At 35.7% G+C, this 18,006-nt stretch overlaps 1 protein-coding gene across 3 annotated transcripts in view; it reads left to right on the top strand.

The window, feature by feature from the left end:
- LOC307185974 (uncharacterized protein) overlaps positions 1–18,006 on the top strand; it is a 640,401-nt gene that overhangs the window by 250,801 nt on the left and 371,594 nt on the right. For all 3 annotated transcript variants that reach the window (XM_079920601.1, XM_079920599.1, XM_079920600.1), the window contains exon 4: positions 7,445–7,599. In XM_079920601.1, coding sequence (XP_079776727.1) covers positions 7,445–7,599 — 155 coding nt within the window. The remainder of the gene's footprint in view (positions 1–7,444; positions 7,600–18,006) is intronic.

The following is an 18,006-nucleotide window of genomic DNA, read 5'->3' as shown; positions in this document are numbered from 1 at the left end:
CTTTTTGTAGAGGATAAGGAACCACTGGAGTTTTTGAATAGTGAACAGAAGGGGTGATACTGAGCCAATATCTTTCACTTTGCATGTTGTGCATTTTAACCTCTTTTCAAGTCTGTGCTGATCAATCACAATTTCTCACGATCATGGTCAAAGCAAAACCACAATGTGGGCTTGGATAAGCCTTTCAGCTGTCTTTAGCCTAGGTAATAAATTTAGGACAGGAATATGCTTGAAGGGTAACAGACCCTGGCAGATGTATCCTTAACCAGTATTAACCGATCTATGCTGGCAAAAGTGAAGTGCTATATATGCAGTTAAACTAAAGGGTTATGTAGCTTACTTGATAGTGATGGAGCATGGCTATATAGTACAATGTACTTAAGACAAATTTTAGTAAGACAATTCTTGAACTTAGTGTGAGGAGCTATTTCTTCAATGGACTATTGGTTGTCTCTTGTTTCCTTAAAAAGAAAAAAGGTAATTATATTATTGCTCTGAATAAGGCAGAAACACAGTAATATCAGTATGTATTTCCTCAACATTCAGGTTGTTTTTATGTACTGGAAATATGTCAATTGTTTGTCAATATGTCAACAGCAATACAAATTATGCTGTTTCTCTGACAGGACAGGTCATAAATGAAACTTACTGGCTATTCACAATGTGCACAGGTTGCTTACAGTTCCATTTGTGGAAAAATGTATGCTTTCTCTCTGTGACAACTTCACTGATTTATTCATGAAGCACTTTAGAGTGTGAAAAGTTACAGGCACACCCACCAGGATTTTAGGATCTCCTTTCATTGTATGTCAACCATTTCAGTGTAAGATATAACTGGGCATAATGAGCCTTAGCCTGAGGGAGAGCAAACTTACCAAATATAGAGAAAGATAAATTTGGCTGCTCAGGTATTACCATAATGAGATTAATATGATGTAAAATTTCTCTACCTCTTTTAGATGCTTTATTATCAGCTTCTAGCTTGCCTATATATTTCAGAATGGACATAGCTCTAGGGTTAATAAACTTAAAGTATTTTAATGGAGACAGGTTTCATACTTTGATTTCTGGGACATTCCGAAAGAAAAAGATGCTGTGATCTTTCAAAAATGAATGAAATTGCATTGATTTTACAACAAGATTCTCAGAATGTACTTAAAAGTAATTTCCCTTTGGGTAGTAGATATTATAGATAGTTTGTGGAAAATGAGATCTAAAATCTACTGTCTAAAGGTACTGTAACCTTCTTTAGACCAAGGTTTTTCAACTTCAGCACTATTGACATTTTGGGTCAGAAAATCCTTTGCTGTTAGGAGGCTGTCCTGTGCATTATAGAATGTTTAGCAACATCTTCAGCCTCTACCTCCTAGATTCCAGTAGTACCCGTAAAGTCGTGAAAACCGAAAGTATTTCCAGTCAGTGCCAAATGACCCATGTTTGAGAATCAGAGTATATGTTAATGCATTAGTTCTCATGGCTGTGTATATCAAATTAACTCTAAAATTAACAATTTCTATGGGTCAAGAATTTAGATATGGCATAAATGGGTCCTCTCCTTAAGAATCTCTCAAAAGGCCATAGTCAAGTTGCTGGCAAGAGAAGGGTGGTATCATCTGAAAGTTCAACTGGAGAAGGATCTGCTTCTGAGCATTTAGTTTTTGGCAGCATTTAGTTCCTGTAGAATGGTTCCTGGAGAGACAAGGGCCTCAGTTCCCTGCTGGCTGTTGGCTGGAGGCCATTCCATGTGGACCTCTCCCATATGGCAGCTTTCTTCATCAAATTGTGCAAGCTGAGAAGGCAATACTGAGAATCTGCCAGTAATAGAGAAGTCATAATCTTTTGTAATATAATGTAGCATCCCTCAATGTTGCTGTATTCTATTAGTGAGAATCAATTACTAAAGGAGACAGGATTAATAAGGCTATGAACACTAGGAAGTGGGAAGTATTTGGGGACCATTTTCAAGTCTGCTTACCACAATGAAGTTGGCCAAACCTGACAGCTCACAAACTATGTCAGTATTATTCAGTCTTCTGCTTTCTAGAGTCACAACTGCCCCTGCCATCCCTACCACATCCTAAATAGCCAGTAATGAATACACTGTACAATCAGATATAAAGACAATCTAAAAACTAACCACCACGTAAAAGAATTTCAGACCTATGAGATAATCTATGTGATTTGGAGTGGCAGTAATCCTACGAGGTGATGGAAAATATTGTGTTTTGAAACAGTTTCAAATTCTTACTTTTATCTATAGTAAAATGAGGACAGAATGAATTGGCCAAGTCAAAATTGATGTTTTTATGAAGAATTAGCATTTTAAGGCATCAAGTTCATTCCCCTTTTACCTTAATCTAACAGAGGAAGACAATTAGCCAGAGTGGTTTGACTAATAGAAGCAACAAGGAAGTACAGAATTGTTTCAGTTAGATCTCTTTCACTGTATTTTCCAACTTCAAATATTTTTGTCCACAACTTATAGTGAGCAGCACATTTCATATCATGTCCCAGAACACACACACATACACACACACGTGCACACACACACACACACACACACAGATATATACACAACCAAAGTAAGCATTTCACCAAATATTCTTCACCTCCTAATCTATTCTGAGTCTATATTATTCTATTCCATTCCATCCTATCCTAACCTATTCTGTTCTATCCTATCCTATCCTATCTTATTCTATCCTATTTTATTCAATTTCATTTTCAAAAGTGATGTTCCAGATCTACTAAGGCATTACACTGATTGATACTGTCTGTTTGGAAACCACTCACCTACTCCAAGTTGCTGGTCAGATGTTGCTCAAGTTCTCTTAATTAATCATATTTACAAGATCAAAGGCAGTCTAGAAAGACATAATTAGAATTAAATCCCCCATTACATGTTGCCACCATGACCAGCTTGAGCAACATAGTTTTAAAAGCAGAAATCAGAATGGAAACAACCTAACTGTCCATCAATGAATGAATGGATTAAGAAAGTGTGGTATATATGTGTAATTGACTATTATTTATTATTCAACCATAAAAAGGGATGAAATCTTGCCCAATGTGACAAAATGTTTGGACCTTGAGGACATTATGCTAAGTGAAATAAGTCAGACAAGGAAAGACAAATACCATATGTTCTCAGTTATATGTGGAATCATAAAAAAAAAAAAAAGAGCTCATAAATACAGAGTACAGATTGGTGGTTTCCAGAGGTGAGGTATGGGCAGTATGGAAATGGGTGAAGGGAGTCAAAAGGAACAGCCTTCTAGTTATAAAATAAATAAGTCATGGAGATGTAATGTACAGCACGGCAATTATGTTAATAATGATGTATTGTATATTTGAAAGTTTTTAAAAGAGTAGATCTTAAAAGTGCTCACCTCAAGAAAAAATTCTATGTATAGTGATGGATGTTAACTAGACTTACTGTGGCGGTCCTTCCACACTATATGCAAATATTGAATCATTGTAAATATTGAATATTGTTGTACATCTGAAACAAAAGTTACATGTTAATTACACCTCATTAAAAAATTAGCAGGGAAAAAAGAAATAAAAAATAAAAGCAAAAGTCAGAGAAAAGCTTTTTCTTCTATCAAATTACCTTCATTTATTACATATCATACATCTAGCATTATTAATAAGACTTCTAGTGTTATGGTACTAAAATGAACTTCTCATCTTTCTCTCCTTTATGCCATTGAAGATGCAAATGCATTTTTATCCATTTAATTTCTGCTTCTTAGTGATTTATATAAACAATTAAAGTGCACTTCCCAGGTATAAAATCTAACATGTTCTTCTCTATTACACCTTACTCATTTCATACAGAATTATCTCAAAATCCAAACTATATCCTGACAACACTGACTTTTTACAGAAGAAATCCAGCAAATAAAAACCTATTTTACTTTTATTCAATCAATGTTGGCCCCGAAGACAACAGCATAAATAGAAAGAAGGGGACAAGAGTCCATTGGGTCAACCTCATTGACATCTCTGAGAGTCAGCTTTTTAAAAAGACGTTTTCTCCCTCAGAAGATAACTAGAATTATTTCTTTCTCTTTGAATGCCAATACACTGCAGAGAAGTGTACTTCCTTGATGTTTAAATGTTTACTAATCTGCATGCCCAACAGCTTCTACCAATACTACCAAGTGAGTTTTGCAATGACCCATCAACCCCCAGGGTGTTTCAGGTAAACAACAGCATCTGTTAACGCATCTAACAAACTTTAGTAAAAATCATCTGTGGGCATGAGATAAGTGGTGCTAACTGGCCCATTAAGGAAATATACCTGAGACCTTGGCCTTATTATCACCTTAAATGCTAACCAGGGATCTATGAAAAGAAAGTAAAGCAGGTCAGCATTTTTTGTCTTGGATCATGTCAAAGTTTAGAATTATTTCTTAATGTTAAAGATTTTTACACAACTGTTAAAATATAAAAGAGAAATTGCATACCTTTGCATCTCTGGAAGGTTGGTGGAAAAGTAAGAAAAAAGACTAAATTATATATTACATAGTTTTAAAACTCTTAGAAAATGGAGTGAACAGATTTGGGCTTTAGATTTCAAATTTTAGATATTTGTGCATAGTTCCTGGTTTGAAGGCAGCATATTCCAGTATAAATATAACTCTAAAAAAACATCAGTCTATACCAATTTTTTGTTACTGTCTCAACCCTTCTTTTTATCCCCGCACCCCATCTACACTGAAGGTCTGCAAACTGTTTCCTGGAGTATTTTTCCAGTTGGCTTCTCTCTGGGTATGATCGATAGGGGGCACTGCTGGGAGATGAGAAACAAGCATAGTCCTCTCTCTGTGTCTCTGTCGCTCTCTGTCTCCCGCTCCTTCCTCTTGCTTTCACACTCTCTCACGTTCACTCTCACTCTAGCTTTTTTTTTCTTATTCTGGCATTGCTTCTGGAACATACCAAAGGTAGGGTCCTTTCCTCTGTGCTCCAAGGTCTGGTACTAACACTTCTTCCCTTGTGTTCCTCCCCGCTTCAGGTGATAGCTACTTCTCACAATTTCTAATTTCTGAGTTAATACACATTCCAATTTTTGCTTTTTCCATTTTCAAAAACATGCATAATGAATTTACTGTGTTAAATTCTTTTCTGTTTGAAATACCTAGTATGGTTTCTATTTTCCTCATTGTAGGCTGCCTGATATAAATGTAAATATTGCCTTTGGCCACTAACTAGATAGATAATTCTGAATATGTTATTTAAATATTTTAAGCTTTATCTTTATCTCTGAATAAAAGACAGACAAAATAATATCCACATTGGAGGACGGTTGTGAAGTTTAATAAGATGGTATATTTAATGTACATGGCATATTGTAGGTATTAAAAAACTATTAGGAAGAATTCTTATAATAGATATTTCTGTAACAGATTGATACTATGTATAAAATAGTAATGTAACTGAGTTAATACTTTGTATGAAGTGACAGTGATAGTTTGGTTGATTAAATACTGGCTTGGAAATTATTACATTCATTTTGAAATTTTACTTGATCATTGCATTTCATCCTGACACCTTATGTTTTAAAAGATCAGGTTTGATGATGCTAAATATATCCTGTATCATATATCCAGGCTTTGATCTTTAAAGATCCAGTACTGGATCAGGACCAAGTTTGGATGTTAGCCAGAGTGAGTGACCAGTCCTGAACAGGTCTTTGTGTATAGTATATGCAATGTATTTATTTTTCAAAGACAAATATAGATATATAATAAATATATGTATCAAAATACATGCATACCCTGTCTTTCTTTTTTAAGTTTCTTTTGGTAATAACTTTAGAGTTACAGGATATTACAAAAATAGTATAGAGACATCTCATGTACCCTTCACCCTTTTCCCTAACAGTAACATTTTACATAACTATAGTACAATATCAAAATCAGGAAATTAAGATTGGTATAATGTATGCATATAGTTTTATGCCATTTTGTCACATGTGTACATTTGTATAACAACCACCAAAATCAAGATACAGAACAGTTTCATCACCAGAAAGAAACCTTACTTTTCTTTAAATCCCTTTACCCTTTTCAGTGTATAATAGTACTGTCTTAAATATTTCCTTTACATAGAAAACCACACCAAAAAGCAGCATAATTTTTGCTTCAACCAACAAACACAATTTAGAAACCCATCAGCAGAAGGAAAGTGTATGGTATTTGCCCTTTTTTTTTTTTTCAATTTTTCTTTCTTTCTTCATGTTCCAAGATTTGCTGTTTTTATTTTTATTTTTTAAATTGTACCCACTCTGATTCAAGAACTCCTTTTAGCCATTCTTTTAGGGCAGATGTGCTGGTGACAAATTCTCATAGTTTTGGTGCTCTTGGGAATATTTTGATTTCCCCATCATTCCTGAAGGATATTTAATTGAATATAAAAGTCTAGAGCATTCTAAATGTTTTTTCTACTATGCATAAGGTATTATTTCTCTTGTGCTTCTTTGAAGATTTTTTCTGTCTTTCAGAAATTTAATAATGAGTTGTTTTCAGAAATAATGTTTTCAGAAATTTAATAATGAGTTGTTTTGACATGACTTCTTTTAGGTTTATGTATAATTTTTCAGCCATACTCTTTTTCTACTCTCTTTCTGGGAAACCAGTAACATGAACGTCAGATCTTTTCTTATAGTCCTACATAATCTTAGAGGTTGTTTATTTTGTTCTTCAGCCCATTCTTTCTCTCTTGTTCATACTAAGAAATTTGTATTGATCTATCTTCAAGTTCACTGATTCTTCCTCTGCCCTTTACATTATGTTATTGAGCGCATTCCCTGAGGGTTTCCTTTTTTTCATCTTATTTCTTGTTCTAAAGTTTCCATTTGTTTACTGTTTATATTTTACATTTCTTTGCTTGTACTTTTTATTTTTTAATGTGTTTACAACAAGCTCATAATTTTTCTTTGAAGCATTTTTCTGATGGCTGCTTTAAAATCTTTGTCAGATAACTCCAGCATTTGTGTTATCTCAGTGTTAGCATCTTTGATGGCCTTTTTTCATTCAAGCTGATATTATCACGGTTCTCAGTGTGACAAGTGAGTTTTGATTGTGTCCTGGACATTTTGGGTATTATATTGTTAGACTCTGTGTCTTATTTAAATCTTCTGTTTAATCAGGCCTCCTCTGACACTGTGTCAGAAGGGAAGGGGGTGCGCAGCCTGGCGTGGGAGTGGAAAACTAGGTTCCCCATGAGGCCTACACTGCACCATGAGGGTAGGGTGCCCAGGACCACCAGGGTCCCATTCAGCATGGCTTTCGGTATACCGAAGTCAGTTCCAAATGCAGAGTTGTCCCCTGACTTAGAGGCTTTCCACATGGCACAAGGATAACCGCTGGGCTGGCACCATTGTTTTGCACCTCCATGGATTCCCCCCTGAGACTTCGCCCCCTTTTCTCTTCCACAGGCCCACTCTCAAGAGGATCACAAAGAAGGAGGCTTGTTCTGAAGCTGAGTCAGAAGGATGTCCTGCAAGCACTCTTTCAACAGAACCGCTACCCTGGGATAACAACCAGAAAACAACTGGCCCGAGAACTTGGCATTCCAGAAAGCAGAATTCAGGTATGCCCAAGTCTCTTGATACGTTCTCTCTCTCGGGGTCCATGTCCAGATGCAATCTGCCCTGTATATATATATATATATATATATATATATATATATATATATATATATGCTGAGTCGTTCCTTGACCCCCCACGATCCCTAGTTGTTCTGCCTTCTTCTCTCCACCTTCCAGAGTTTTCTTATGCTTTTTATAGTATAATCTCCGAAGTTTTTAACTGTACTTATCAGGAGCAATAAGGAGAAGTGAATTTACTCTATTTTGGTCCAGAATCAGAAGTCCCTAGGCTGGTTGATTTTAAAAGTATAATGCATTTTAAATAAATACTGTTTATGGAAAATTTTAAAGGTGTTGTTTCAATATAAAACAGTAGTTAGTGGTTAGAATTTCAATAATTTAAGTTGTTTAACTGTGATACAAGTAAATAATAAAATTTAAGCATCTCAGCCCCTGAGGCTTCCAACCTCTGCTCCAGGGTAATGACCTTACTTCTTCTGTCACCATCAGCAATACCAAAGCCCAGGGTTTCTGGCACCTTCTTACCAACTTTGTCAGCTTTATCAGCCATTATTATGATGAAATAGCATCTGGGAGCTTTCTTCTCAAGTTCTTAAAGTACAGAGTTAGTTCTAGAATACCTGTACATTATAGCTGATAGTAAAAGCATAATGTGAATGTTGTTCAATCAAATGAGTTACAAAAAAATGTACATTTGAAAACCCACTATGCAGGAGGAAAGACTACTAACAATAAGCATACGTACATATTTGTAACTCACATTATTCTTGCACATATACATGCCAGCTGACCCACATATTTTAAAGGATTTTGTTCTGATTAATATATCTTTGCTGCATAGATTTTATTATTGTTCCTTATACTCATGATTCGAAGACAACTGACAGTTCATAGTCAAGCAAAAAATGTGTAACATACAATATATGAGATTTAAAGTTTACTCTTTTATTTATATTCATTTATTCAGTAAATATTTATTAAGCAGCAACTAAATGTGAGGCACTGGGGATATAATGTTAATAAAGCACTTTATCTGCCTTCCAAGCTTCAGGAGTTTGAACTTCATTTGGAGAGACAAAGAAAATATTTATGAAAGTATGTCAAAGGGCATATCCAGGAAAATAAGTTACATGAATTACAGTCCCAACAATCTATAACCTGAGTTTGACATTTCCTCAAGCCTTTTCCTAGAATCATTTATTCCTTTATTTCCTCCGGCTTATTCTGTCTTTCAAACTTCTATTCACATGCCTAATGTCAAGAATAAAGGTAAGTTTTCAGAGAAAATAAACTCTCAGAGAAGTAATTGGTTAAGAACTTTTGCCTACAGAACTCTGATTGTTGGGATTCATACTTCAAAAATAACCATTTAAAACTACCTTTGAAAAAGATTTAGAGTTTTTATTAAATAGTTCACTTCCAAGACTAATTGAAGATGTCAGGCTTATTTCATAATCTATTAGTAAATTAAGTGCTATAATGCCCTGATAATCTTTGAGCCATCTTAGATGGAACCCGAAGTCATGGTAGATAATGGCCTTGGGAAAATATCAGAGGTCCATTTGCATGTAAGATCACATAGTCTCTGGTCATTCTTGCTGCCAGCACTGTGATCAATAGGGGAAAAGGGGGTTTTGAAATCAGAAACTGGTCCAGAAACACCAGCTATATCACTTCACAATTGTGTGATTTGGGGCAAAGTATTTAACCACCCTAAGCCTTTTCTCTGATCTCCCCAAATAGGGTTATGGTACAATAACATTAAATGCAATAGAATATGTAAAATTGCATGTTTCCCTCCTACTTCTACTGTTGCCATCCTGGTCTCTTCCAGTATCCAAGTAGTAACAGCAGAGAGAGGACATTCTCAGGAAAGGTTGGGGATAATAGCTAGAGGGCAAGAAGTTCTCTCACCTCAGGTCACAAATGGTGATGTAGGTAGTAGAGAAAGGAAGAATAGTACTTTAGTGACTACTGGAGTCCCATGTGTGAATAAGCAGGGGCTGGCACAGGGTTTGAGCCTGGCAGTAAACCAGACCCAGCTTCCTGGTAATGTTGTGAACATGGAGTCTAATGAGGGAATTAACAGTGTAACCTTAAAAGAAAGACATTTACAACTTCATTAGGTAAACCTGGACCACAGTTGGGCTCAGGAATACTGCTATCCTAGCCTTACTCTAAAGCTTATTTAAATCATAATCTCTGTCTCTAGCTACTTTGCAATGGGCTGCGGAATATATTCATTATTTACCATTTTCTTTTCCCACTGCAAGACAAGGTATGTGAAATGGATAAAGCTTAAACATTTGTGAAGCCTTTATTTTACAGTATCAATTGGTGCTTTAAAATAACCATTGTTATTTTCTAATGTAAATTCACTTTAATTTATTCCAATTAGAACAAATACCTGCTTAAGTACCCATGACGAGATTATTTTTAGTACTATATTCTTACAAACATTTACTTTAGTGTTAAAATTTACTTCACAAAGGTATTCTAGACGCAATTGATATAAAATTTGTTAAAAACTTTCAATAAGTTGAAGAAATTCATAACACAGTAGATACATGGTGATAGAAAATTTTCACCAAATCTTTTTTACAGTGTCTCAATTTCGGTAGTCAGTAGGACAAGGGTGAGTCAAAAATAGCTTTTTAAATATCCTAAGATGCAGCATAGTTTTATAATACTTGATTTCTTTGGATTTGTACATCCAGTGTGCATATCAGCATTTGGAGATCCAAGACAAACACAAAGGTCAGAGAAGATGTTACAAATCCTAACATCTTCTTTAAATGATAAGACACGAGCCAGTGGATTAGAGAGTGCTGATGTCATCATGCTGTGATCAAATGTCTCAAGACTGGTTTAAATTACCGATCATATTGTGTTCAAAAGGATTAGGCAGATTTAAATGAAGTTGATGAGACAAATTCAGCATTACTTTAAAAATCACTCCTATGCATAGCTCCTAACCACCTTCAAGCTGTTCTTTTTCTGCTTTGTTGCTGTGGGATATTCTTTACACCATAAAGTCCTTTTCACTTTTCCCAAGGCTCACGTTTCACCTGATGCTTTTCAATAATTTCACTGTATTGCTTGAGAATGCTAAATTTGGCATGTTAAACGTACTCCATATTTATATACTTACACAAAAAAAGTTATGAAAATGATTCACTTCATAATCTTGACATTTTCAACTAAACTTGGGCAGCTAAGGACGGACAGTACTGCAGTGTTGAAGAGCAATTAGCAGTTAGGATTGTTTTAACTAGAAGGAAATAACAGATATTCTATTTCTCTAAAATAGTTCCCCTATTAAGGGGAGGGGGAGAAACAAAACAAAACCTGACATTGGCTAGTAAAAGTCACTAGAAGAAACATAATACAACTGCAAATAGAAAAGATACTGTCAAAAAGAAAATAACGTGTCTAAGAGCCTTGCAACCGTAGTTAGCAGTAAAGAACTACAGCATTTTGAACAGTAAATCAAATTTACTATAATATTGTAATGTAGATTTTTCTCTCAAATATACCCTATCTCCTTTAATACCTCTAATTGGTCATTGTGAATAACCAAGCCAACATTTGAGGCATTGATGGAAAAGGCATTTTTAAAATTATTTATATTATACATATCAAATATTACCACATAATTTAGAAACTGTGTACTTCCTTGAACTTAATGAAGCTCATTAATTCTTTGCAACACAGTAAGTAGTTACTAACTAATACAACAGTAAAAGTTCCATTTCCAAGCCACTAGCTGAGCTATTGTAGTAGAGAGTATATTTCATGAATTAATTCAAAGCAATCTCTTTAGGCTCTCACTAAGTAGGTACAGTAAAAAGTGCTGCTGCCCTATGAGTCACTTAGTCTTACTCTAGTTAAATATACACCCAGAGGAAAAAAAAAAAACATGCAGCATCTCAGAATCTGGGCTTAAAATCAGCTTACATTGAAAACCAAAATGTCTCCTTTATAAATATTTATAGGAAAGGATTTCAGATTATATGTTCAGCATTGAATGGTGCATATTATTCTTATTAATGTTTCATAAACATTTGTACAAAAAAATATGCTTTACTTTGCTTCTAAGTATTAAGTAGAATTATTGCAACATCTGCTTCCAATGGTTGAGTGCACAAGCTATTCATGCCGTGTCGTAAACTCCATGATGCATTAAGATGTCATTAAATGTACCTTCTGTGGTTGTCTCCTAATTTACATACCTTGTAAATTATCAGGTAAAAATCAAGTGAATTGGGGAATAGTCTCCTATGCTCTTCCCTTCTGCCACGAACTAAGTGCAATTCATATTCTTCTCCATTCCAGGCTCCAGCCACTTCACATGCCTCATCTCTGAGACTATGTCTCAGAACATTTGAAAACGTAGTTAATGGACACAATTATTAATGATTTTTAAATGATGCCTGTAATAGTATAGAAAAAAACTTGGGAAATAGGCTAGGAGATTATAGATGAGGTTAGGCATACCAGTTAAATTTAGCATCTCTGTTATAAAGAGAGGTTGCCTTTCCAGGGAACCAGCAAGTAGAGAGAAATTTGGAGGATAACTGGGGGATTCGGTGTCTCTTTTTCCCCGGCCTGTTTTTAATGCCCTCACCGTATGGTTCTTAGAACAATGGAATCTCAGCATTAGAAGGGGCTTTACAGTTCACCTGGTACAATTCCTACCTATTGTGGGATTCCCCCAGATTTGTGTCCATCTCTTGTCTGAATACTTACAGTGATGGGGAACCCACAAGTTTGTAAGAAAATCCATTCAATTTGTCATTTGGATTGACTTGCTTTTCAGTTCTAGAGGAAAAACCTCATTTAACTTTCAACCCTTTGTCTCCTCTTGTTTCAGAACTGTAACAATGACAATTTTTCTTCAGTTTCTATGGCCAGACTGGAGTCTTCTCATGTTGAGTACTACTGCTTTGTTAAGGGACCATGTCACAACAATATTATTCCTCTGATTTTTGTTACCCAAGGCATTTAGTTCAGAAACTTATATTAAAATCAACAGTTTCAGGCTACCTGGTTAAATCACAATTGTTAGGATGCTGGAAAATTGAACTTCTGGAAAGAGCACCTTTGTTTTTACTAAACTGGACCTAGAACATTAATAAAATTTTATTGAAGAGAAAGATAAGGTATCCTAGGAGTTTTAGTGTTGTATTTTTTACTGAAGTTTGGATGAGATTAATATCTCACAGAAATCTAACAAAGTTTTTTTGAGAGCAGTGTCACTGAAAATAGATAAATATATGGGGATTTTATATCTAACACTCAGAAAAGAGCAGAATGATGGACGTTATCAGTCAGGGTTCTCCAGAGAAACAGAACCAATAGGATATATATGGATATATGTAAAAGGAGATTTATCATAGGAATGGCTCCTGTAGTTATGGAGGCTGAGAAATTCAACTATCTGTTGTCTGTGAGCTGGAGAACCAGGGAAGCCAGTGGTATAATTCAGCTGAAATCTGAAGGCCTGAGAAATACAGATGGGAGGTGTTGGGGGAAAAGGCGCTGATACAAGTTCGAGTCTGAAGGTCTGAGAGAGAGGGCAGGAGAAGATGTCAGCTCAAGAAGAGAGAGAGAGAGAGAGAGAGAGAGAGAGAATTTACGCTTCCTCCACCTTTTTGTTCCATTTGAGCCCTCAAGGGATTGGACTTTGGTGAGGGTGGATCTTCTTTACTCAGTGTACTTATTTGAATGAGAATCTCTTCCAGAAACATCTTCACAGACACACCCAGAAATAATTCTTATCAGCTATCTGGGCATCCCTTAGCCCAGTCAAGTTGACACCTAAAATTAACCATCACAATGGGGAATAAGAAGGGAAGCATGAAACCATCACTGAGTAATACATGAATACAAGATGAACCAGAATTTTGCCAGATTAAATCAATTTGTTTCATTTTGAATTTGTTTCTTCCAAACAAAAGTTGTCTAGCAAATAAAATATCCTTTTATTTCAGGGTCAGATTTTTCCCTTACATTATGTGATTTTACAGGCTGTACCAATTCCAACCACTAATACCATACAGGTCAGTTGTCATAGGCTTATACTAAAAGATGAACCTCTGAAGTTTTGCCTTAGAGAGGAAGACATGATTACCAGGTGATGGGCAATTTTAAAAACATTGTGACATATAGAAGAGACATCGACTTCTTGTTTTTCCTTGTTGTTTTTGCTTAATATACATACCTCAGTCTTTGCAACAGTGAGTCCTTGAACTGCTATTGTAAGGGGCATTGTGAGAAATGGGAATTCTCTGCAATATCTAAACCTGTTAAAGCACCAAGAGTTTCTTTTTGCTTTTGTCCCCCAGGGAAACACTACAGTGTCCTGAGGAATCAAGAGCAGGGAGGAAGATGAATACAGGAGTGTAGAGGTCAGCAATATGAGAGAAGAGAAAGTTGTTCCCTTTAAAAAATGTATCAAAATATTATACAATGCTCTAATATATCATTTTGCAACATGTTTTCCTTTTGAGGCACTGGAGGCAATGCCAAGAAGCAGGTGTCAGGAGAAAAGCGTAGGCAGCAGAAACAAATCCAAGTATATGAGCTTCTTTGACATTTTTCTCCTCTTCCATCTGTGAGGTTTCAATGGGCACACTAAGTCTGGGAAACTAATTTTAAATGTCACTCTCATCAGGACACAATCATATTTTCTACCAAATATAAAGGCAGATCCATTCTCAATAATAACACATATACAAGATTAAACCTGTGTTAAATCAGCTTTTCAGATGGAATTAAGATCTTGTTAATGTCAAGGAAAACAAGCATACACTTACCACATGTTATGATTTAGAAACTAAAATCCCCCTGTCTCTTAATCAGTGATAATTATTTGGAAGTCTCCAAAATGAGGTTTACACATACAGCACAAGGCTGGAAAGCTAACATAAAAAAAGCTCAATAAAGAAAAATGTTCTTATTTTGAAGTCATATAAATTTATGCATGGATGATTTCACAGGACAAATAACAAAAGTACTTGCAGATTATACCAGACCTTTGATTCAACCCAAGATTTACGTAAGGTTAAAGATAGAAGACATCTTTGAAATCACTCATCTTCTCCCTTGTCATCAGAAAAGAAAATTGAGGCTTCCTTACTTAGTCTTACCAACACTTGGCAATGGGACACTTGGTAAAAAAAAAAAAAAAAAAAAAAAAGGGACTAAAGGTCCCAGCTCCCAAATTCCACTCAGTGTTCCCTTTACACAAGGTATTGAAAAGTCCAGCAGCTTTGCATTTATTGTTTCTATAACTTTAACCATGTGGAATCTTGGGCACTAGAAATTATAATATTTCAACATAATAATGATATATATCATATTTTTCTTTCATGTGCTATACACTCTACTAGGTAATTTGTATCCATTTATTCCGAATTATTCAGGAAAAGTTTGATTGAATACAACTTAAACCCTTCACCCAAACTTAAAGAATGACTCATGAATCTAAAATTTTGAAGGCAATTTTATAGAGTCTAACTTTAGGAAATATAGTAGTTAGAACATTCCAAGCTTGTGGTTCCATTTCTGCCTTCTCTATTTCTGTTTCTCTTTTCATACAAAATCTGTTTTATCACATGCTGCCCATTTTACTCTGCAAAATTCTTGACTTCTGCTTTCCATGAATTTGACAGGCCAGGAAACTTCGAACAGCAGTAGATCCATCAACACACTGATCGCTTCAAAGACCAAAAACTAAATTCCTGAAGCTCTCTGTCTCTCTCTTTCTCTCTGTCTCTCTCTTTTTCTAAATTGATAAGTAGGAGAACCTGATTGTATTCTCTTTCATAAACTACAATGAAGTTTTTATTAAATCCTACACAGTTCAATTGATACTTATCTTCTAAATACACGCATGCACACACACACACATACACACGCACACACACATTGTCTGCCTAACAAAATAGTCAGTTCCTTAAGGTCAAGTACCATGTTTTATGCTCCTTTAATATCTTCTAGAATCCTGGGCACACTATTGATGATGAATAAATAATATTCTCTTTGGTTGAACTGTCTGTGGTTGCTTTGAATTTTCATGCAATCTAAGATTGTGTCCCTGAATCACTCTCTCAATGATTAATTGTGGTTAATTTTCTTCAGTTTATGAAGTAATCCAAAAGTATGGGACAAATGCCATTCTCTTTGCAGTTTAACATATTCAGATGGGAAATGATTTGAAAAGGAGTTTGAAATGATGTTAAGTATCATTCCCTTTGTTTCCAGACAGTGTTGTACAATGAAAAAACAAACAAACCAAAGACAGTAGTCAGATTTACTCTCTGTCTAACAGTAACCATGGGGAAATTACTGGAACTCTCTGCTCTCAATTTCCTCATTTAGCACCCAAGTTGTAAAATGATAGAAGGAGATGGAAGGAGGTGAAGTAGGCAAGAAGCTTCCAACCATGTCCTGTCAATTCCAAGGACCACGTGGAACCCAGAGCTTTCTGGGAGAACCGAAAGGTCTGCCTGGGGAGATGTGGAGGAGATTGAGTAGGGTGGGGCTTTTTATTCTCTTCAAATTTTAACCAGAGGAGCTCCATTTTTATTGGCTGTTGTCAGGTTTAGATACTGGAATTCTGTGATATGATTTCCTTTGACAAATTAAGCTGCCATTTTTTAAAAAAAACATAGAATTAATGATATTTCAACTCTTAAGTTGTATGATATTACTGACAGATGGTTATTTATGGTCTCTCAGGAGTTAAAAGAATGGCCTGCTTCTCTTTACCTCTCACATTTTCCAGCTTCTGCATACAGTCCTAACAGCCCTCTTGGCACCCAGGAGAAAGCACCCATCTTAGAGCCCCTGCAGTACAGAAAAGGCTCAATGTTCACCCTGGTGAACGACTCACAATTTCCTGGTATCTCTGTCATCAAATGCAACTCACATCAGATTTGACCTGTTCCAGCTTTATTTCTTTTATGGGCTAAACACCCAGAAGCTGGGGAAAGAATAAAGGGGAAGGCTCAAATACACATCTAAGGTCAAAATTACAAGTTTGAGAATTACTGATGAAAGGGGACCCATGTGACTTTGTAGATTTTTTAAAATCTGTTTTATTTATGTAGATTTTCTTTCTCTTGTCTGAAGGAAAGATGAAGAGGGGCGAGTTTGAGTATAGTAGTGGAAATTAGTAAATTATTAGCATTTTATCTTTAACTGAGCATCAACGAAGTGTTTTTGCTTTGTCAAATATTGAATTAGACAAAGTTATTCTCCAATGACTTCACTTGTTTTGTTAGAATATTTTCTATTACTATCCAAGTCTAATCAATTCTCGTGCCCAAAGCAACAGAGAATCCATTAGGGACATTAGCATCTGTTGGACACTGTTTTGAGAAGTACAATGGGTGGTTTTCCAATGCTAGGTCTGTGTTTCTATGTAATAATCCAGGGTCATATGTGTGACAGTAGGCAGTCTCTCCTTCCCATAATTTTCTTGGCAGAAATATTTAAGAACCTGTTCATAAATGCTCTAGAAACCTATCCCTGACCCAGTTGCTTTTAATTTGAACCCTGGTGGGTATTTTACTTGAGGAAAAATAGTCATTAGATCACAAATTTTAAAATATATATTTCTATGTTGATATCTATATCAACATATATTTTATGTTGATATATCTATTAGATCACACCCAAAATGATTCTGTTACTCTCACACCCTCCCCCAAAGATTTTCTGCATTGTAGTCTCATGCAAAATAAATCAAATCATTTTGCCACTGCTACAGACATGGAAGTTGCATCCAACCACATGTTATGTCACTGAGTGTCTCTGTCAGTTAGGAGTTGTGTTTGGTTACTCGTAACTAACGCCAGACTCCAGAAGCTAAAATGAACTACCATTTGTCTTCTCACAAAAGAATAAGTACATCAGTAGGCATGCCCAAATTGATGAGGTGACTGCATAGTATCATTAAACAACTCAGGCTTCTGTTTTTCTGCTCACATCCTTCCATCCCTATCCACAAAGGAAGAAAATGATACCAGAACTCCAAATTCCATGTATCAATACATGTTTCAGCAGGAAGAAGAACAAGGGGAAGGAAAGGGCAAAGGGTTTCTCCCAGCTAATTAAGTTCCATTTAAAAAACCTTTTCAGGAGCCCCACCAATAGCTTGCATCTGTATCTCATCAGCCATAACTTAACGCAAGTGGCTTCAATGAGTAGAGAAGGAGGCTGTAAATACAATCTTTTAGCTGAGCCACAGAGCCACTGGAATAAAATGGGGGATGGTGTTGGGGAGGTATCTCTTCCTGAGAAAGAAATAGAGGAAGGAGAGAAAGGATATCGAGTAGTAACTTGCAGTGTCTGCCATAGTGGCCTACAATTGACCAGGT

The sequence above is a fragment of the Stenella coeruleoalba genome, assembly GCF_951394435.1.
Source record: "Stenella coeruleoalba genome assembly, chromosome: 4".
NCBI lineage: Eukaryota > Metazoa > Chordata > Mammalia > Artiodactyla > Delphinidae > Stenella > Stenella coeruleoalba.
Note: the sequence above shows the minus strand (reverse complement) of the source record. Positions and strands in the feature narration are given on the sequence as shown.